The sequence below is a fragment of the Bombus impatiens genome, unplaced genomic scaffold (assembly GCF_000188095.3).
Source record: "Bombus impatiens unplaced genomic scaffold, BIMP_2.2 scf_0318, whole genome shotgun sequence".
NCBI classification, from domain to species: Eukaryota; Metazoa; Arthropoda; class Insecta; order Hymenoptera; family Apidae; genus Bombus; species Bombus impatiens.
This window is the reverse complement of record NT_176737.1, coordinates 2,064,086-2,084,512: the sequence shown is the minus strand read 5'-3', so window position 1 is coordinate 2,084,512 and position 20,427 is coordinate 2,064,086. Positions and strand designations below refer to the sequence as shown.

The 20,427-nt window shown below is 32.7% G+C and overlaps 5 protein-coding genes and 1 non-coding gene across 17 annotated transcripts in view; 4 read left to right on the top strand and 2 right to left on the bottom strand.

Annotated features, from left to right (window-relative positions):
* Positions 1 to 6,395, top strand: part of LOC100743623 (metastasis-associated protein MTA3) — a 10,445-nt gene extending 4,050 nt beyond the window's left edge. Inside the window, exons 1-11 of one of the 5 annotated variants that reach the window (XM_033320485.1) lie at positions 376 to 392; positions 1,285 to 1,467; positions 2,657 to 2,908; positions 3,005 to 3,276; positions 3,364 to 3,552; positions 3,632 to 4,054; positions 4,183 to 4,783; positions 4,894 to 5,043; positions 5,125 to 5,154; positions 5,344 to 5,602; positions 5,713 to 6,395. In XM_033320485.1, coding sequence (XP_033176376.1) covers position 392; positions 1,285 to 1,467; positions 2,657 to 2,908; positions 3,005 to 3,276; positions 3,364 to 3,552; positions 3,632 to 4,054; positions 4,183 to 4,783; positions 4,894 to 5,043; positions 5,125 to 5,154; positions 5,344 to 5,602; positions 5,713 to 5,851 — 2,499 coding nt within the window. In that variant the 5' untranslated portion in view covers positions 376 to 391 and the 3' untranslated portion in view covers positions 5,852 to 6,395. Of the gene's footprint in view, positions 1 to 375; positions 393 to 1,284; positions 1,468 to 2,656; positions 2,909 to 3,004; positions 3,277 to 3,363; positions 3,553 to 3,631; positions 4,055 to 4,182; positions 4,784 to 4,893; positions 5,044 to 5,124; positions 5,323 to 5,343; positions 5,603 to 5,712 lie in introns of those variants that run through there. The other 4 variants (XM_024367317.2, XM_024367318.2, XM_003489141.4 and 1 more) reach the window with 4 other exon arrangements.
* LOC112212804 lies at positions 1,757 to 1,922 on the top strand. Its single transcript, XR_002946606.1, has one exon. It is a non-coding gene; the product is annotated as a small nucleolar RNA U85 (small nucleolar RNA).
* Positions 6,396 to 8,287: 1,892 nt separating the features above from the next.
* On the top strand, positions 8,288 to 11,772 carry LOC100743499 (splicing factor 3B subunit 2). 2 transcript variants are annotated; one of them, XM_024367383.2, is made up of 5 exons: positions 8,290 to 8,401; positions 8,714 to 8,852; positions 9,058 to 9,259; positions 9,440 to 11,545; positions 11,625 to 11,772. In XM_024367383.2, exons 3-5 carry the CDS (start codon positions 9,236 to 9,238, stop codon positions 11,691 to 11,693), a joined length of 2,199 nt encoding a protein of 732 aa, XP_024223151.1. In that variant the 5' UTR covers positions 8,290 to 8,401; positions 8,714 to 8,852; positions 9,058 to 9,235; the 3' UTR covers positions 11,694 to 11,772. The 2 variants fall into 2 exon arrangements, with proteins under 2 accessions (XP_024223152.1, XP_024223151.1); XM_024367384.2 differs by having other exon boundaries at positions 8,288 to 8,401; positions 8,714 to 9,259; positions 9,440 to 11,549; positions 11,625 to 11,713.
* Positions 11,773 to 11,979: 207 nt separating this feature from the next.
* Positions 11,980 to 20,310, bottom strand: LOC100743378 (GPI ethanolamine phosphate transferase 1). 6 transcript variants are annotated; one of them, XM_033320526.1, is made up of 12 exons: positions 20,038 to 20,310; positions 19,876 to 19,958; positions 19,664 to 19,815; positions 15,210 to 15,227; positions 14,918 to 15,163; positions 14,608 to 14,828; positions 14,310 to 14,529; positions 13,925 to 14,210; positions 13,418 to 13,862; positions 13,016 to 13,352; positions 12,536 to 12,926; positions 11,980 to 12,453 (listed from the first exon to the last, which is right to left on the bottom strand). In XM_033320526.1, the coding sequence occupies exons 1-12, from the start codon at positions 20,273 to 20,275 to the stop codon at positions 12,034 to 12,036; spliced, it is 3,057 nt and encodes a 1,018-aa protein (XP_033176417.1). In that variant the 5' UTR covers positions 20,276 to 20,310; the 3' UTR covers positions 11,980 to 12,033. The 6 variants fall into 6 exon arrangements, with proteins under 6 accessions (XP_033176417.1, XP_012240561.1, XP_033176418.1 ...); XM_012385138.3 differs by having other exon boundaries at positions 12,034 to 12,453; positions 20,107 to 20,310; XM_033320527.1 differs by lacking the exon at positions 19,876 to 19,958 and having other exon boundaries at positions 12,034 to 12,453; positions 20,186 to 20,300.
* Positions 16,117 to 17,689, top strand: LOC105680715 (putative OPA3-like protein CG13603). Of its 2 annotated transcripts, none has more exons than XM_024367386.2 (3): positions 16,117 to 16,498; positions 16,701 to 16,906; positions 17,059 to 17,689. In XM_024367386.2, the coding sequence occupies exons 2-3, from the start codon at positions 16,765 to 16,767 to the stop codon at positions 17,550 to 17,552; spliced, it is 636 nt and encodes a 211-aa protein (XP_024223154.1). In that variant the 5' UTR covers positions 16,117 to 16,498; positions 16,701 to 16,764; the 3' UTR covers positions 17,553 to 17,689. The 2 variants fall into 2 exon arrangements, with proteins under 2 accessions (XP_024223154.1, XP_012240567.1); XM_012385144.3 differs by having other exon boundaries at positions 16,119 to 16,493.
* Positions 18,272 to 19,664, bottom strand: LOC100748216. The gene is made up of 2 exons (XM_033320530.1): positions 19,398 to 19,664; positions 18,272 to 19,337 (listed from the first exon to the last, which is right to left on the bottom strand). Exons 1-2 carry the CDS (start codon positions 19,546 to 19,548, stop codon positions 19,015 to 19,017), a joined length of 474 nt encoding a protein of 157 aa, XP_033176421.1. The 5' UTR covers positions 19,549 to 19,664; the 3' UTR covers positions 18,272 to 19,014.
* Positions 20,311 to 20,427: the final 117 nt, after the last annotated feature.

Here is a 20,427-nt window from a genome sequence, read left to right as displayed (position 1 = left end):
GTGGGCTGGGGGTGGTACGCCTGCCATCCCACCTCTCCCTCTTTCTACCTCTCACCCAAGTCCCTCATACCACCCCTCCTTGCTTCCCGCCACCCTGAACTAAATGAATGACTGACGCAGGGGTCGGTTGGGTATGTGTTGCGTGTACTCGGACACAGACTTGTAAGAACACCGATAGACATACACGATAACCGGACACATAGACATGTACGAATAACAGGCAGAGAGAAACAGGACACACGCGCGCGCGTGCACATATCCATACATACATAATGTTCGCGCGCAAACGAACGTATATGTGTCTCGGCGAAAATGGTGGGCCCCACTAGCCATCTTCGTTTTAAGCATTTACTCCCCCGCTTCTCTTTTCCTCCCTTCTCTTCTTTTCTACAGTATGTAGGTATATGTACGTGTATGTATACGTGAATATACACTTTGTCGTGTCTCTTCCTCTTTGCCCGTAGCTCTATGTCCGTCTGCCGGTATTTGCTTCGAATCGGGTTTTTTTCCCCCTTTTTCTCTCGTTCTCTCTAGCTCCACCATTCCTATACTCTCAAATTTCAGAAAAAAATGTACGAATTTTGTCTTGAACAGATTCCGTATTGTTCTGTGTGGAACAGTATGAAAATATTAAAAAGAGTATGCGTTTGAGATGTCGCGCTTCTTCTCATGATCACAGAATCATTTCATTTCCATTTTTAATTAACAACCTTTGATATATGAAATTCTTTAAATTTTTTATAATATTCGAGAATTGTGTGTAAATTCGCTAAGATTTCTAATATTGTTTAGATTTGGTATTTTTTATAGTCGCAACTTTTATGATTCCAACTTAAAAACCGCTTTATAATGCAATAATTTGTAATGTGTGAAGATGATATTTGAAATAATAGTAATATTTCGATATTGTATGGTCATATTATTTTTGAAAATATTATTGTAGTCTATATTAATACCATTATATGATAAGCTTTTAAATAAAGGTCTTTGATGATTTACTTACATAATCACAGTATAATTGTAAATAGAAACGTGAGTGGAATTGGTTGACAGAATCAAAGTTATTTTTTATATCATATATGTATTAATTGTTTAGATATTAGCCACATGTAGCTAGATGTCATAATGGATGAAAACCATTGGCCAATGAAGTTGAAGGCTGCCTGCGTCCTTAGTTGTTAAATTTTATAGAAAAATAAATTTTGAAAGCATGTGTTAAAATTGTATTAGAGAAAAAGTATGATGAAAAACATAGTAGAGTGGGTTCTATGATACAAATTGCAGTGGCAAACGCGGAGCAGCAGAGGTCAGAATCCCCTGCAAACATGCAGAATCAGAAACTGGAGAATCCAGATACTACTAAGGAAATGACTAATAAAGATGGGATCGGGCCCAAAGTGATGAGCAAAGGGGGCGGGAAGGGGGGCTGGCTGAAAGCTCCACTGTCAGAGGCCCAAGAGCCTCATGGTGAGTGAACTAGTCAGTTAAAAGGTGCCCCTTACAGATGAATTTTATTAGATTTCTTCACCATTTATGAGATTCTAAAGAAAACTATTAATACGAAAATTCAATGTATTTGTTGTTAATAGTAAATATTACATAATTTACATAATTTAAAACAAATAGTAATGAAAATTGAATGTTAATCAATTCATCAGTAAGTATTGCACAACATGCACCTTTTGGTTGTCTTGTTAGTCTCATATAGAAGCCAGTGATGATATAAGGCTAATGATCTAGCGGCGGGATTTATAAAATTCTTTGTAATCTTGGTGAATGGCATTAGTTTTGGCTGGATTCACTGTAAGGCCAAAGAAACAATAAATTGGGTTTAACTAAGGCCTCTTCCTTCAAGTTATATGGAAAAGGGATTTAATCATTAAGTGTGAAGCTTAATGAACCCATACATTCCATGACAATATACAATTACAATCGTTTCATCATTCTTCCTATTTATTCGTATAATCATCTACATTTTTTATTAATCTTTTTACATGTCACTGCAATAGCAATTTTATTCTAATACATAAATCCTAAATTCATTCTCATTAAAACAATTCTAATAATTCTACTACCTAGACAAAAATCCCGCTGCACAAAATGATAATTCTTTAGTAATCTGAGGCTTCTTCAAATAATTTACATTTCTTTGGAAGCTAATTCCATTTCTGTTATGATATATAATACATCAATCAATGTTGCTTTTTCTTCTTTTGTTGCCCGCTCTCACTAATATTTTAGTTCACTGTCATAAGTTTTGATTGATTCTGCCACATTCCTACGTTTCATTTACATTTTATTTATTTATGTTACAAAAGAAAAATAATAATACTGATAAAAGGCCAAATTTGCATGAATAAATTTATGGATAATTCCATTTTTCATGAAAAAAAATTTAAATAATGTAAAAGATTAATATTTTTTGGAACATTTAATTAAAGATACTAGTAATCTTGCTTTAAATGTTGAATTTTTATTGGTATTATATTATATAAAAAACAATAAAATTACTTAGTTATTTTTTAATATATTACTTATATAGCCTTCATTAATCCTTTTATTTTTGAGTAAAGTATTTTGTTATTTAAGCTTTTTTAGAATATTTATTTATACATTTGAGATAGTAAAATATAATTTTAATCCTTTTTACATACAGGGATGGAAGAAAATGTAGTTGGTGCTGGAGGAGTTACAGAATTAAGTTCTAAGCAACGTCATCAAATGAAGCACAGAGAACTGTTTCTATCGCGTCAGGTGGAAACAATGCCTGCAACTCATATAAGAGGCAAATGCTGTGTAACCTTATTAAATGAAACAGAATCTTTACTAAGCTATTTGAACAAAGAGGACTCTTTCTTCTATTGCTTAGTATTTGATCCTGCTCAACGTACTTTACTTGCTGATAAAGGTATTCATTAATATTACAAATTTTCAGATACTATAATCATATTTATTCTAACTTTCTGTTATATATTTAAACTTTAATCAATGTAAAACATTACAGGTGAAATTAGAGTAGGTAGTAGGTATCAAGCTGATGGAATAGCACCAGCTCCGCTGACACCTGCTGAAAGAGAGTCAGATCCTCGTAGGTTGCAAGATTTAGAAACGTTGGTTTGGACGCCACGGCATTCATTAACAGATCGTCAAATTGATCAATTCCTTGTTGTCAGTAGATCTGTAGGCACATTTGCAAGAGCTTTAGACTGTTCATCTTCGGTCAAACAACCATCATTACACATGTCTGCAGCAGCTGCATCTAGAGACATTACTCTTGTAAATATCATTATCATTGTTACTGTTGTATAACTATATAACTAACTATGAAGAAAAAACATACCTTACACCAGTTTATGTTTGTAGTTCCATGCAATGGATACTTTACATCGGCACAATTATGATGTTGCAAAAGCCATGTCATCTTTAGTACCCAGCACTGGTCCAGTATTATGCAGAGATGAAATGGAAGAGTGGAGTGCGTCTGAAGCCAATCTTTTTGAAGAAGCCCTTGATAAGTATGGAAAGGATTTTTCTGATATACGTCAAGACTTTGTAAGTACACAAGATATTTGAAATCTCAAAGTTCATTACTTTATGATATGTTGTTTTATTAAATACTCGTATGTTTCAGTTACCATGGAAAACATTAAAGAACGTTATCGAATATTATTATATGTGGAAGACAACTGATAGATATGTACAACAAAAAAGGGTGAAAGCTGTAGAAGCTGAAAGTAAATTAAAACAAGTTTATATACCAAACTACAATAAAACAACTCCACCTACAACTGCCCCTTCTGCAGCAACAATTGTACCTCTTGGTAATAGTAATAGTAACAGTAATGGGAAACCAACGAATGTTCTCAACGGTAATAGTAATGGTAATATGACAACTGATAATAGCGGAATATTGATGGTTGGAGTTAGTGGAAAACCATGTGAAAGTTGTCAAGTAATGCAAAGTCCACAGTGGTATGCTTGGGGTCCATCACACATGCAATGTCGTCTTTGTCAGTCTTGTTGGACATATTGGAAGAAATATGGCGGTTTAAAGGTATATTTCAATAAACATATGTATATAAGTAATGATAATCATATAACGCACGAAAATATTTTATCTTTCTTTTCCCTTTTGTTTTTGCCTCCCCCCCCCCTCTCCAAAAAAAAACTTTTTCCATTTAGGTTCCATCACGTATGGACGATGTTGATATAGAAAGAAAAAGAGGTGGTACCGGTTCCGATGAAGAAAGCAAAGGAATAGGCGGTGCTCATAGACCTCATCGATGTAGCATTCCTTCTTGTGGTAAAGAGTTTAAACTCAAAGCACATCTAAGTCGTCATTACGCGAGTGCTCATGGCGTTGATTTACGTGGAAGCGGAGCAAGTGGAGGTGGTGGCGGTGGATCCCCCAGACCTGTGATGAAAACTCGATCAGCGTTTTATTTACGTACTTCAGCATTGGCGCGAGCTGCACGACGATTATGTGCAGCGCAATTACGCACACGTCATGCAGCGCGAGCACCTCATCAACCTATAAATGCAGCACCATTGCGACACCTTTGCGCCTCTCCTCAATTAACATCAAAAAGCCCTGCGGAGTTACGTATTTTAGCACGTGCTGTACGACCTCGACCTCGTCCTCGTGTAACCGATATAGCAACGCGTTTAGGTGATCATCCTGCTCCACGACAACCTGGAGATTGGGATTGGTTAGCCCTTACAGCGCCAGCACAACGAAAACAACCAGATCGGGTTTCTTTTCCTAGACCGCCAAAAGCACCAGGTGCATAAGCTTTTATTGAATAAAATGTTTTTCTTATTGCTAATACAATTATATTTAATATCATGATTATTATTATGAGTATTATAATATCATGAGTTTTATTGTTATAGATGGAAGTCTTTTGTATGAAAGGGTACCAAATAAATCTGAAGTAGATAGGCTGACGGTAACTCCACCTCAACCTCAACCTAGTATGCAGGCTCAACAAACGATACTGAAACGCCCGAGACCATCATTCGATGAAATCAACGGGTCAGATGGTAAGTTTTAGATTCATGTTTATTATATATGTATATTATGTAATTTTAGATCCTTGTATTGAATATGATTTTTGTTTACTGGCTTCTACTCTGATGTGGATTGGGATGAAGGTAAAATAATTGAGTGCCTAAGAGCTTTAAGTATTCAACCAATAAAACAAATAATCAAAATTATTAAATTGAACAGTTTAACATTTGTTCCAAAGGAATACACATCATCGGTTTAATAGTTTTATATTATTTTAATATTTCATGCATTTTAGAGATTAAATATTATATAAATATAAATACTTTTAATAGGTATTGCCCTAAGTGCAGGGCTCCCTGGTGGACCACCTGCAAAAAGGGCCCATCATTCTCAGCAGCTCCATCCTAAACATGCTTTGGAACACACAACACCTGCTGTTCTTCCCCTAGCACCACCTCTGAATGGAAGAGCTGCTCATCCTCATATTCTGCCACATGGTCCACCACTATCTAGAAGTAATGTACGTAAGCAAGTGATTTCGTGGATGGATGCACCTGACGACGTTTACTTTCGTGCTTCAGATCAGACAAAGTGAGTATTGTTGCATGTTTTATAATATAATATTTCATTATACGCGTTTACTAATGGAACAAGAAAAGAAAGGTGCAAATATTTAGATTTGTATTGTTATAAATTTGCAGAAGACTTAGAAGAACCCTTTCATCGGCTGACCTGCGAAGGGCAGCGCGCAAACCTTGGCGTAGATTACAAGGTCCGTTACATACCCCTCATCCACAGAGAGCAGTACGTGGAGATGACATGGTGGTCATCCTGGACTGAATCAGTAATACAATCAAGCAGGTGAACTGATAAATCTGATCAGTTTGCTGCTAAAGGAACCATGCTGTTATTGTAATTTTAATGCCAGAGTCAGCACAGTGAAGATAACCCAGCTTTACGTATTGTCATTGACAATATTGATGTTGAGCAAGGACTAATCGCTGTTTGGAATATTTTAAATCGATAATTTTCAACACAGCAAATCGCCGAAACTGGAGGCCTCGCTTAACGGAATTTGCATGTTACACTGACATCGCTGAAACATACTTCACATGTATGAACGAAAGGCAGCAGCTCTGGAACGAACTTTTATCGAATCCTAAGGGGAAAAAATGAAAATAAAAAATCGAGTCTGTCGGAGCAAAACATTTTTTATTCGTATTAATTAGTTATTGTTGTTATTAATAATAATTATTAATAATTGAATGTACATATACGTCATACCACACATATACACATAACCAGACAACACAAGTGTCCAGTGAGTGCTGGGTACAAGTTATTGGTTAAATTATCTCCATACCATGCGCATTAGCTCATTAAAAATGTTGCGTGTAACAGAGACAAGTATGGAAGGAAAGGAGAGAAAGAGAGGGAGAGAAAGCGAAAGAGAGAAAGGATAAGAACGTACGTGAGAGAGAAGAAAGAATGCTCACTGTGAATATTTTTATTAAATTTTCAAGTTTAATGACTTAAGTCGCTACAATTAATAAATAAACATAAGCATAAGTGGAAGAATATACTAGTCCTTTTTCCATTCTATCCAGTTTCCTGTTATAGTTATATAAAATATGCATTATAAAAAATGTTTATATATTTATATACACACATATACGCGCGCGCGCGTGTGTGTGTGTGTGTATTAATGCTATTCTTCATAGAATATTTTTTTTAATATTTATATTTAATACATTTATTCCGTTGGTAGTCAAACAATTTTCCGTGCTTGCATAAATTAACATTTTATTTTTATGCTGTCAAACATACATATCTTTCCTCTTTTTCATTTATTTTTAAAGTATGGATATTACTGTGGTAAATAATATTGAATATTTACTCATATGATATGAACAAGATATAAATATTTCCGAACGAGAGAGAAATGTTTTTCAATTCAAGAAATTTTATCTTACATTTTCTTAACCTTTTATATGTCGCAGATGAAAGGACACCGGAGCCTTCCCTCTGGAACTTCGGGAAAATCCGTAAAATTGTAATTAAAGTTTACAGTCGTAATTAAACAATCTGCCGTCATCCTGCCCAATAGTACTTGTTTGCGATTTGTGATAATAAACTTGGGCTCAAGGCGACCATCAGTCGCCGAACGTAGCCGCGGTCAACGGGACGGGCGCTTTGCCTAACAAAGGTGTTGAGTTATAGTATGACCCTCATTAAAAGAAATACCAATAGAGGTATCTGACATAAAATATTCCAACGGTTCCTTCGGACAATGAATACCTGATGTTGAGGCACGTAGACAGCACAAGTCCAGTTAGCCCAAGGACCCGTCATAAAACCTGGGTTTTTCCGGCAATTAAGATTTTCCAAACGGACAGACAGTCTTTGTCCCAAACTGACCAATTGACAGCAACGTCAATTTCCCTTACTTTCGGAACGAGGGCTATACCCGACGAATCCGATGATCTCGTGTCCTTAGACACACCCCATCATAGTTTTCCTCTGTGGTATCATTGGGATGAAAATTCATTCTTTCTTGAGATCCCACCGATGAAGGGAGTAGCGCCTGACGATCAGTGAGTTTGAGTTAGAGCAAGTATATCTTTCATCCCGTTGACCGTGGATTCGTCATCGAACCTAAGACCAACGTCACTAACATCACAAGTGTCCAACCACCGCTGTTGATTGTCGGATCGGTAGTGTCCATACTCGTAGCATCAGGCCGTATCTTCGTTATTACACAACGATGGCCAACTCCAAGGGAGGTCTATCAAACGCTCACAACCCCGTTCCTGACTCTTCTCCGACATATATGTATATACATATATTGTGATATAATTCAAAATGCCTGTATAATTTATATTACGATCATAATAACTTTTATCAGGTTTTATCAACATTTGTTAATAAAAATTCACGTTTTCCTATTAATTGTAAATAATGAGTTAAAATTGGAATGATAATTGAAACTGGTAAAAGGTAATGCATTGTTTATTTCATTTTTTGTATATTTGGAAGTAAATTGTCTTATGAATTTTTAACTAATTTTTTAAATAAAAAATGATAAATTTTCTTAACTAATTGTTGACATGTTATTGAAATATTCAATAAGATGAACCAACCTTTTTAACAATAAGAAGTGTTCTCTAGTGTATATGTATTCTATGTTTTTTCGACACGTATGTAACGTACTGTTGTATATACGTATGACATGCATACTTAGTTTATTATTACATAATGTAATATCAATATTTTTCTATTAAAGACTTGATTCCAAGTTGTAAATAAATATGTATCAATTTTTAATGTCTTAATACATGAACAGTAGAAAATACTGAAATTGTCCGAAGGAACAAAAACTTGAAGATTTTCGTGCGTAATTTTATGACGAACACTTTCGCAGTTAAGAAGCTATTTTTGAGTTGCGACTTTAGTTAGACTTTAGTTAGACTTAGAACGATTTCTTTTAATAATTGTAACAGTACTTTTAATTTCCCATATCTACCGTGGTTTCAATAGCCGAGAGTGCCATAAATAAAACAAATAATAATAAATGTGGTTACTTCCAAGGGGTAATTTATCTAATTGTAACAATTCCATTGATCGAGGGACACTGCGAAAAATTTCGGTGACCCTTACCTAAGTGAATTATTAAATACGAAGCCTTACGTTTTTCCCGCCCAGGATCTTCGGCACTTCGAGCGCACGGAAGAAGAATGAGCGAACCTGCTGATTGGCTATTTTCTTGCGTTCGATAAAAACCAATCAGCATGTATATTCCGTTTTGGGCCTTATTGGACGCCCAGTTGAAATTAGTAAGGAGGTTAGTTTCGTTTTTAAATCGTCTTATCGTCAACTTCTTTGAGCAGTCATAATCGTGGAATAAAGATTGTTTTACTCTCTTATCATTTGGAGAGTACAATCCCAGTAGAGTTTTACATTTTGAATCAAATTAAGCTCTCAGCAATCTGAGGCTTAAATATCGTTTAACCGCACATAACGATCATTTGTAAATCTTATTTCAACAGTAGTCAAAGACAGTTCGAAATCTTCTCATCATTTGAAGAACAACACCCCTTAGTATCGTTGGCAGTTCTTCATTCGTTCATTCACTACTCTCACTTGTAAATAAGTTACCCAAGATTAATTCGGCGGGTAACAAGTGCAGTGCTGTGTCATCGTTATCGGACACACGTACGCACAGACATGGAGAATATAGCAGGAAATGAGGTTAGTTTTGTTTTCATTTCAAGGAAAATTATGTTAGTTATATATCAATTACTATAATGTTGATTTATATTTGAATTAAAATTTTACATAAATTTGTATTATGTTTCGTTGCGTATAAAGTACGCTTATAAACTGTAGTTTATTTATCTTAGTAATTTTCAATTATACACTTTGTAACAGACTCAACAAATAGCTCATCAAATGTCATCTTTAATGAATATGCCTCCAAATAATCATGGAGTACCAGGAATAGATCCTCCAAAAACATTACCTAGTTTATTAAGTCTGAAAGTAAGTCCGCCAAGTGAATTACAAAATCAGACTTCATCGGATGATAATGGTCGAGATGCAGATAGTGATTCCATGAAATTACCAGCAGCTTTAGAACAAGCTCTAGCTTTTAAAACTGAAAGAGCTAAAGAAGTGGGAGCAGATCCAAATGATATAGTTTCATTAGGAAAGTCACCAAATCATGAAACTATAGGAGAAGATGTATCTCAGTTAGATGATGTCATACTTGAACCTGAAACAACAACAGAGAAAATAGATATGAAGACCAATAAGACCAAAAAGAAGAAAAAGAAAAAGAGGAAGAAACACAATGGAAAGGAGGTGGAAAATAAAAAGGACAATGCAGAAAATGCAAAACCAAAAGAAGATTTGCCAGAAATTGAATACATTCAAGAAATTCCAACTGTTAATGACTTAGAACCAATGTATCGTCAATTTGCCAGAATATTTGAGGCATTCAAACTAACTGAACCTGAACCAAAATCTACAGAGGCAGAAAAGGGAGAACCAATAGGACAGTACCCACCAGTGACAACATTACAAACAACAGGTACTGTACCAAGTAAAGTACCACCATTGGATGATTTTGATGATGATGCAAATCAACAGCAACAACAGCAAGGAACTGGAGAGAATGGAGCTCCACGACTATCCAAGAGGAAACTGAAGAGGCTAACGCGTTTGAGTGTTGCAGAATTAAAACAACTTGTAGGACGACCAGATGTTGTAGAAATGCATGATGTTACTGCAAGGGACCCAAAACTTCTTGTACAACTAAAAGCCCACCGTAACACAGTGCCTGTACCCAGACACTGGTGTTTCAAAAGGAAATATTTACAAGGAAAACGTGGTATAGAAAAGCCTCCTTTTGACTTACCAGATTTCATAAAACGCACAGGTATTACAGAAATGAGGGCAAGTCTTCAAGAACGAGATGATACACGTACGTTAAAAGCTAAAATGCGAGAAAGAGCAAGACCTAAGCTTGGCAAAATAGACATTGACTATCAGAAATTACATGATGCATTCTTTAAATGGCAAACTAAACCTCGTATGACTATTCATGGCGATTTATATTATGAGGGTAAAGAATTCGAAACTCGTTTAAAGGAAAAGAAACCTGGAGAACTGTCTGATGAATTGCGTACTGCCCTTGGCATGCCAGTAGGGCCTAATTGTCATAAAGTACCACCTCCATGGTTAATTGCTATGCAGCGGTATGGACCACCACCAAGTTATCCCAACTTAAAGATACCTGGTTTAAATGCACCAATTCCGGAAGGATGTGCATTTGGTTATCATGCTGGTGGTTGGGGAAAGCCTCCCGTAGATGAAACAGGTAGACCTTTGTATGGAGATGTATTTGGTATATCTCGTACACCAGGTGGAGATAATATGGATGAAGAAATAGATAGAGGTATGTGGGGTGAACCTGAATCAGAATCTTCTGGAGATGAAGATGAAGATGAAGATGCAGAGGAGGGTGGAGAAGGTGAAGGAGAAGGAAAAGATGGAGATGGAGATGCGAGTGGTTTAGTTACACCTGGTGCAGAAGGATTAATAACACCTAGTGGAATAACATCAATTCCGGCGGGATTGGAAACTCCAGAAACAATAGAATTAAGAAAAAAGAAAATTGAAAGCGAAATGGAAGGAGGTGATACTCCTGCTTTGTACACAGTTTTGCAAGAAAGACGAACAGAAGGTCTTGGAGCAAGCATGATGGGTAGTACGCATGTATATGATATGACTGGTGCAGCAGGAGGTCAAGCACCACCGTCTGTAATTGCTGCACGACGTGGAGTAAGTGGGACAACATCAGATGGAAGAACGGAGAAAGATGGAGCTGTTGAATTAGCATTAGACCCAAGTGAATTAGACCTAGACTCTGAAGCAATGGCATCACGGTACGAAGAAACAATGAGGTCGCGTCAAGCTCATTTAAGGAGAGAAGATTTATCAGACATGCTTCAAGATCATGTACAACGGCAAAAAGTAAGTATATTATTGGATATTGATAAATTTATAAATTGAATATTTATTAAATTAATTTTGCTTATCTCTCTCTTTACAGAGTAAACGCAAACGGCAACAAAGTCAAGATTCGAAAGCCTCCAAGAAATACAAAGAATTCAAATTTTAAGCATAATTAATTAAATGACATATTATATAAAAACAAAAATTACTTATTTAAAAAATATAGAAATTAAATATAGTGTCAGTACTTCTTGAATAATTGATTATTACCCTTAAATCATTATACATGATTTAGTATCATTGCTACTAAAGTACCCAATTTTACACAATTATATTTCAATTATCTTCTTACAGAATGAAATTTTTAAGTAGAAGATATTAGAAATATATTAATTTCTTTCAAAAGAAATATATCAATTTTCACTACATCAAATAAGAACAATTATATTTGCTTGATCATTTTATTATAAATAAATCGTTGATTTTATATACATATTTTATATTTTTTATACAATATGATCTTTTTTTAAATTAATATAAAATTTATGTTTATTTGGAGAGAATGTTATTAAAGGATATGAAAGATAATGCAATAACACTATAAGGCATGGAAGGAAAATTGCAATTGTGAATCTACTTATAGCACTACCAATATCTAACCAACTTCCTTGAGGAGTAACATAATACATGAGTGGTAAAGATAAGCAGTCTCCCAGTAGAAGCACTCCTAGAAAAATACTTGAAGATCCAAGTGTGTGACTTGTACATCCAATTAACATTAAAGGAATGCTTAGCTTTAAAAGTATTAACAGGAACATTGTAAAGGGAGAGAAAACTGTCACGAAATGACGAGTCCAAGACGGATCAAACGAACTGACACTCGCCATATTACCTGTTCCAAAGAAACACAGCAATGTATATAGCATCTATAATAAATTGTTCAGGATTGGTATTGAGAACAGTTTAACAATTCAATTTGTGTTTAAATCTTATATTAACAAAGGATACAAAGATTGCTGCTTTAAGCAACTCTTCTATTGTCAAAGGATTTTTAGTACTTTGATAAACTTGAATAGAAGACACATTAAATTGTGACCAACAGGATAGATGTAATGCAAGAATTATAAAAAAGAAAGGTTCGTAAGATGCAGATAATAAGACAAGTGGACAGAAAAGTCCCAACACGATTCCTTGCATCCTTTTTTTTAATTGCATAGGATAGGTAAAAATATATAATGGTGTCGTTGATAAAATCGTCCATGATATCCAACTTCGGCCATCTATACATTCTAGGTATATTAGTCCTGTGACTATCAGTCGAAAAATTTCGACTGCTTTTCTATACTTTGAATGCATTTTTAATGCAACTATTAAAGTTACAACACATATACTAAGAATTCTGAAAACAATTTTAATTAAAGATTTAATTAATTAATTAAAAATATTTAATAAAAGAAACATTACGACTTAATGTCAATTTGAACTTACATGATGTAAACTCGAGGGTATGGTTCTACAACAGGTAATAGTGGAAAAATAGCTAGAGACAAAGCTGTCCAAAAAAATAGACTCTGAGAACTTTTTAACACTATCTTCTGAACAAGAGTAATAAATAACATTCCTATACTAAGAGCAAATCTATATGTTAAGCCAATGAACATTATTGTTAATAAAAAGATTATTCCTGTAATTATTGTCCAATAATATTTGCTTTTACAGACTTTTAATTTTACTGTGTATATAATTATACTTCGAGTAGCTAGCCAGAAAGAAATCATAGTTAAAAACGCATAACAGGGTAATCTCCAATTATTACAACCTGAAACTATTTTACTTAAAATTAGAACCAATAGTTTTTCAAATAATTATGTTATATATAAAATATCATACCTTTATGCATGATAAGTATCATAGTTACTAGAACTATAAATACACAATTTGTTATTAATAAAATAAAAGAATTAACACGGGGCCGAATAACTCCAGTTATTTTAAAGAATAACAGTATTATCCACCCTAGCCATATTATAGACAAATATAATAAAAATCTTGTTCTTTGGTATTGTCGAAAATATAACAAAGACTTTTTAGCTAGTTTAATTGTATTAACAATTTCTTTCAATTTCTCATTTAGATCTTCTGTTTCAGAATCTTTATCGAAAGTAGAAATTTTATTGTCTAATTCTATCTCTCGCCAATCAGTTAATCCATTATTTTCACAATTCATCTTATGATTTGCTTTTACTTGGTAAGTTAACTGTTTCAAATTATTTAACAGCGCATGATTTATGTATTTAAGATTATTAGTACTTAAATACTGCCATGGTAAAACACCCTGAAAAATTACATAAATATCAAAAAGAATAACAAGTAATAAAATTTATATTATTATTATACTTCGTTGTTAATCGGAATTGGAGCACCAATCAAAGACGAAATCAGTGGTGTGATATCAACTTGTTCTACGTTTTGACGAAAATTAAATGCATTAATTCCTGCACCCCAAACAATTAATGGTGTTTCTGTTTCATCTGTAGAGCCACTTCCATGTGATCCCCAGTCAGTCATTCCATGATCAGATGTGAAAATATATGCAGTACTATTATCTCCAAAAAAATTTTCTGTCATTTGTACAACCTCTTCTATTTTCCAATCAACATAATTCATGTTATCAACATATTTTCTACATTCAAATGTAATTTAGAGCTAATGAAATTATAATCTTATTAAAAATATCATTCTGCTTTTGTACAAAAAATGTAAGTTAGCAAGTTTTGTATACCTAGAATGAGGTTTTGCTGTATGTCCTGTGGTATCACAGCCAAGAAGATGAAGGAATATGACAACGCGTTCAGCATTTTTAACTTTGTGGGCATCTTCTCTAAGCCAATCAATGTATTTGTCAAACACCCAAGAGTCTAAACGCCAAATTTGACCATGCATTATATCAAAATTTTGCCATTCAGGAGGATAACTATCGCCATGTACATTTTCTCCTGCACCTAATTTCACAAAAAATCAATCTGATTCTTTTAACATACATCATATTCTATTTCAAATATTTATGTATGTTGTGATACCCTTTGTGAACATAGGTATAATGTCAGGACTCCCCCATGCCCATGAGAGATAACTCTGATTAAAAACAGAATCAAAGTCAACAGGATTTTCTTTCCATCCTTTAAATATAGCACTAGGATCTTCATATAATCCTGCACAAATTGCAACAATGCCTGGTCTAGATTCTGTTGGCATTCTTGTATGAGATATACCCCAAGCACCTATATCTGTCATTATGTGTCTATGAACAAAATTACATTATTGCATGTATATATGCATATAATTTGTAATTTAGAATAAACCTTTATCTAAGAAATAATTTTTAATTACTTGAGAAATTTTGGTGGTGCTTCAATGAAGGTTCTGAATCTTAAACCATCTGCTACAAATAAGACCAATCTTTTCGCTGGTGCATTTCTTAAAATTGGTACATTTGGTAGTTCTTGAATAATGGGAGAATGAAAGTTTACATCTAGTACACCCCATAATAATATTAAATGTATTGCCAGACCCCATATTATAAATGAATAATTGTTATTAACTATATTGAACTTTTTATTATACATCTTTTCAATCAATAATTACGACTTCAATAAAAATAAGTTTTTCAAGTGTTCACTTCTTTCGAAAATCACTTAACCTATAAAATCAGCAATTTTAAACGTATAATTTTAATTATATAATTAATATTGACTTCCTATTACTTCATCCACTTTACTATTAACGATATTTTATATTATCTTTATAATTTTCTATTCTTTTTAATTCCAAACTTCTGAATGTAATGATAATTGTGAAATTATCACATAACTACACTTAACAGAAAAATTCTATGCATGAAGTTGATTTCATAGATAAATATCTGTATTTGATATTACAACATGTTTAACTTTTCGCTCAATACAAATACTCATAAACAAAAAATTATGAATAACGTTGAAGATGATGTATTGAACGGTTTTTTTAACCTTTAAATATTACTAAAAAATGATTCACGTACACATGCATATAGCATACTTTTGTCACCAACAATGTACAGTATAGACGTGATATTCAATGCTTTTTCGTGTCTCATGTTTTGAAGGTCACCTGATCCCCATATCATTTCTGTGTCGCATGCGAGGTTATCGATTCAGTATAATAGTGGTTTGAATTAAAACAAAATTTTCCTATGAAATTAAAATAAGGTCAAAAAGGAAATGAGAGTGTTTAAGCTTATAGACCTGATCGCTCCTAGGCTAGTGCTGCACCATGCGGTCAAGCGCTGAAGTCAAGTAAAGTTAGCATATACAAGAACCTATAAAATTAGGGATCTGCCCTGTTTGATTGCATAAATTCATGTAGAGACTATACTAATGATTATTACTAATAATAAATATATGACGAAAGTAAAAAATTAAGCGTAAATAAATGTAAAAAAAAAACTCTAGACAAAGCAATATTATATGTATAATATATATATATATATATATATATATATATACTCTAGATGTTTTTATAGCGAACATTAAAAAAAACGGAATTATTACTTTATTGTGTAAGGAAATACTAAAAGCGAATTCAAAATAGTCACATTTACAACACGTTCTGTAGATTCGGAAATGCCGAACTCGCGTGTTTATTAGTTATATCGATAAAACAGCAAGATGTCGATAACGCGACGTTACATATGTCACATTTATTTGTACCTCGTCGGTGATATAATCACTCACGAGTTATCTATGATAATTCCTATGTTCCCGTAGGAAATCGCAAAGGGTATAAAAAATACTCTAATTTTTTGGCAGATCAATATTTCATAACGTGAGATACAAAGTTCCATTTAATGTCACGTCTATTCTGTCTTTAGTTAATGCTATCGTGACACCACTATGGCTGTCTGCTATACTCTGAAATAATTTCAGAGGTGAGGTAATCATTTTGAATACAATGTGAGATTCATCTCACTTGCCATGACATCGTGACATTATTATATATTACGTTCTCATTATTTATTCAACTAATATGTATATAACATATAATAATTACGATAAATATATTTATTGGAAAATCGTCTATATTTGTGACATGTTTTAAGCATGTTTCAATGTTTATTCATATATATGATTTCTAGGTTTTAATTAAATACAAACTGTGATTTTCTAATTGAAGTTGTACGAATAAAAAAGGTTGCAAAAATGGTAGTGGGTGTTTTTCCAGCTCTCAAATTGGGGGTTTTATTTGTTAAACAAATTAGTAAGCCCCTGGCCAAGTTTCTTGTTAATCAAGCAAAAAATCATCCTGTGTTTAGGACATATTTTATTATACCACCTGCACAATGTAAGTACAATAAATCTTTTTAAATAAAAATACTTAAAAAATTATATGATTTGACCGTGATGTAATTAATATTGATATCATCATTAATAATAACTATAGACACCTATTATAACCACATAATTATGTTTCATATTTTTATAATTTAATTACAGTTTACCATTGGGCAGAGGTAAAAGCTAAAATGTATATAATGAATCTTGGTAAGCCTACAAAAGTTGCAAAGTTGAATGAAACTATGGCTATAGAATTAGGAGCTAATTTGATGGGTGAGGTTATTATTTTTAGTGTTGCTGGTGGTTGTTTAATATTAGAATACAATCGCCAAGTAGCAAAAGAAGCAAGAAAAGAGGAAGCACGGCTTCAACAATTACAAACATTTATGGATGAGATTAGAAATTTGAATCAAGTGACATCTCAACAAGAAAGTCAGATTCAATATTTGCATGAAGCTATTCAGGAATTAGCAAAGCATACAAAGTATGAAGTGATTGCAAAGCCAAGAGTAAAGGAAACAAATTTACAAATGCAACAATTAAATGTTGATGAAAGCCAAAATGGTGTGAAATCAAAAAATGAGAAACCATCAATAATTGAACGTGCTATATTATACTATGAAAATAATGTAAAACCAGAAAAATTCAGTTAACTGAAATTTTACTTTAAATTTCATTAATGATTGTGATAGAATAGGCACAACATAAATAATATTAAATGAAACAAATGAATTCATAATATTATAGTGTATATAAAAAATACTTCCCACAATATATACTTGACTTAATATATGACTTTATATATAATTAAAATCACATACAACACAATTCTATATTGGTATTTTGTACATCATTATGGAGAATATTCAGTATTTTCTATTTATGCTTATACATATAATTAATTCATAATTTATTATTTTCTTTATCAGCAATAATTTTCAAAAACACATACAGTTTCAGAAAAACAAAAGTAGTTTACATCTATAAAAGTGTTTCAAGTTTCACTATTTTAAATAGTGAGGTAATTAATCTATTTACATTCAATTAAATTGTATTATATGAAAAATAGAATAATAATAACAATGATAAAAACGAAATACATCTTAGCATATATATTTGTTAATTGTTCATAAAAATTGATTCATTTATTACTTTATGCTTATCCCTTCTTTCAACATTTTCTGTAATGTGTGAATTCTTGTCTCCAAATTTTCAAACTCGATTTCTATGGTAAAAAATTTTGGGGTTGATTATACAGTATGTCCTGTTTAACTGGAAACATACGAATAATGCGAAAAAATGTGTAACATAAAAGATGATCTTGAAAAGTAAAGGTGATATTAAAATATTTAAATGGATATCTCCATTTTACATTACATACTCTGGTAGCTGACATTCAGATGTTTTCAAAATACTACAAACTCTTATCTTTTGCACCAACCACTATTGACATATCAACTTTAAAATTCGAAATTTTAAAATTTGTCCTGCAGGCATTGGAGTTGCCTGATATATACCACGGGGATATTTAAAGATATTTTTCATAATGCTACTATTAGTATGGCATTGCCAAAACACAAGGCCGCAGTTTTTTTAATGATTCCAAAGCAGTCAACTGAGAACAGTCACACTTGGATAATTCCCTGTATTGCTCTGTCGAATTTGAAAATTTATATCTCGTTAGCGGATGGTACAAAAGACACAAGTTCGTAGCGTTTTAAAAACGTCTGAATGTTATCTACAAGAACATGTTACAAAAAATGGAGGCGTCTACTTAAAAATTTTAATGTCACCTTTACAGGATGTTTCAAGGTTATCGTGAGATCAAATAAATAACAAAAAGTACAGTGTGTTCCCTTTGATACAACTTTCATCTGAAATATTTGTTCATATTTTTCCAGATATCCGAATATTTCCAGTTAAACAGGACATACCGTATATGAACTTTATAATTAAGCACAGATCAAATACTAACTTGAATTCTTTGTTTTATTATTATATACTTTCGAATTTCGGCAAGGAGATCGTTGAATTCTAATCGATTCTAATGAACTCCCTGTAGTTATCAATTAAATTATATTAATATATTATATATTAATAATCATTTTAGGAAAATTATACAAATAAGATTTTTGACATTAACTGATAGCTTTGATTTACACCTGGTGATAAACTAGAAGTTTTATTACGACTTGAAATCGAAGAAGATCGACTTCTGCTTCGTCTAAGCGTAGAAGATGTACGGTTATGACATTTTAATGCTGGACTACCATCTCCTGGTTTTCTATTAGCAGATGCAGTAAGTTGCTGTACTTTCAATAACAAAGCTGCATTTTCGGCTTTAAGTTTTTGAATTTGCATTTGAAAGGACGCACGTTCCTTAACAACATTATTTTCTAACGATTTAATTGATTCCAATAAATGTTTTAAACCTTTTCCTGAATAGTAAAATATACTTAGAACTTTTATCTACAAAACATCCAAGTATTTATTTCTACCTCCATTTTTAAGCCTATGATTTTCTTGTATAAGCTTTTGATTCGCAATTGTCAGTTGTTCAACACGTTTCTGAAAATCTCTATTTATTCGTGTAGATTGCAATCTTTCAAGTTCAGTTTGTAATTTCCTAATGGTAGCTTGTAATATCATAGGATTGGGTAAACCGCAATATTCCAAAGATAATGGATAATGGATTCTTAACAGAGTGAAGGCATATGTTTAATGTGTTTTAATTAAATGTAGTAAATTTACAAAATATACTTACCTATCAAATTCTACCGTGTACGTTAATATAAGATATCGACGATTATTTGTCGTATTATTCAAATTTGAACACGAACTGCGTTCAAGTTTACGGGCACGTAACAATTGTAAATCTTCGAATGTCAGCAGATCCAGAGTAATGGATTCGCTTGTCTGTAATTGAATTCCTTCTATTTTATTTAATTAATTGGATAATTTAAATACAAATGTTACTTTTAACAATCCAGATTGGAGCATAGCCACAAATACATCAAAATGTTTGTAATTTCCCGTCTTCTGCGTCAAATTTTCAATGTCTTAAAAATTGAGAAACACATAATTAGAAATAAAAAGCAAATCAAGTAATTGCATGAATATTAAAGTTCTAGTACATACAAAAAGAGATTCTTAATATAACCTTAAAATAACATATTACATAAAATAAAAAAATGATAAAGAACAAACATGCAGCATCGTAAAAAGACTGCCAATTCTCGGCGGTATATTTATCGGTAATAGTAAGCTCCAAATTACGCTGACATCCCTTAAAAGCAGTAACTTTGATCTTTACAATGTATTCTTTGCCACTTTTAAAAGTATAACTTGTCACCAGAGATGGACCAACTTTGTTCATACTTAGCGACAGACATTAACGTATCATCGGATATCTGACATAAAAAGTTGTTGAATAAACTGGCAAAAATAGTTGTATTGAAATATAATAAAAAAAAATTGTATCAGTGGACCGTGTTGAAATTTTACACTGATTTATAGGCAAGAAATATG

Coding starts and splice junctions, on each gene's coding strand:
- LOC100743499 (XM_024367383.2), top strand. CDS start 9,236: ATGGAGAATATAGCAGGAAATGAG. Junction 9,260..9,439: donor AGAATATAGCAGGAAATGAG/GTTAGTTTTGTT, acceptor ACTTTGTAACAG/ACTCAACAAATAGCTCATCA. Junction 11,546..11,624: donor ATCATGTACAACGGCAAAAA/GTAAGTATATTA, acceptor CTCTCTTTACAG/AGTAAACGCAAACGGCAACA.
- LOC105680715 (XM_024367386.2), top strand. CDS start 16,765: ATGGTAGTGGGTGTTTTTCCAGCTCTCAAATTGGGGGTTTTATTTGTT. Junction 16,907..17,058: donor TATTATACCACCTGCACAAT/GTAAGTACAATA, acceptor ATTTAATTACAG/TTTACCATTGGGCAGAGGTA.
- LOC100748216 (XM_033320530.1), bottom strand. CDS start 19,548: ATGATATTACAAGCTACCATTAGGAAATTACAAACTGAACTTGAAAGA. Junction 19,338..19,397: donor TCATAGGCTTAAAAATGGAG/GTAGAAATAAAT, acceptor TTTACTATTCAG/GAAAAGGTTTAAAACATTTA.
- LOC100743378 (XM_033320526.1), bottom strand. CDS start 20,275: ATGAACAAAGTTGGTCCATCTCTGGTGACAAGTTATACTTTTAAAAGT. Junction 14,530..14,607: donor TATACCTATGTTCACAAAGG/GTATCACAACAT, acceptor TTGTGAAATTAG/GTGCAGGAGAAAATGTACAT. Junction 13,353..13,417: donor GATACTTATCATGCATAAAG/GTATGATATTTT, acceptor TAAGTAAAATAG/TTTCAGGTTGTAATAATTGG.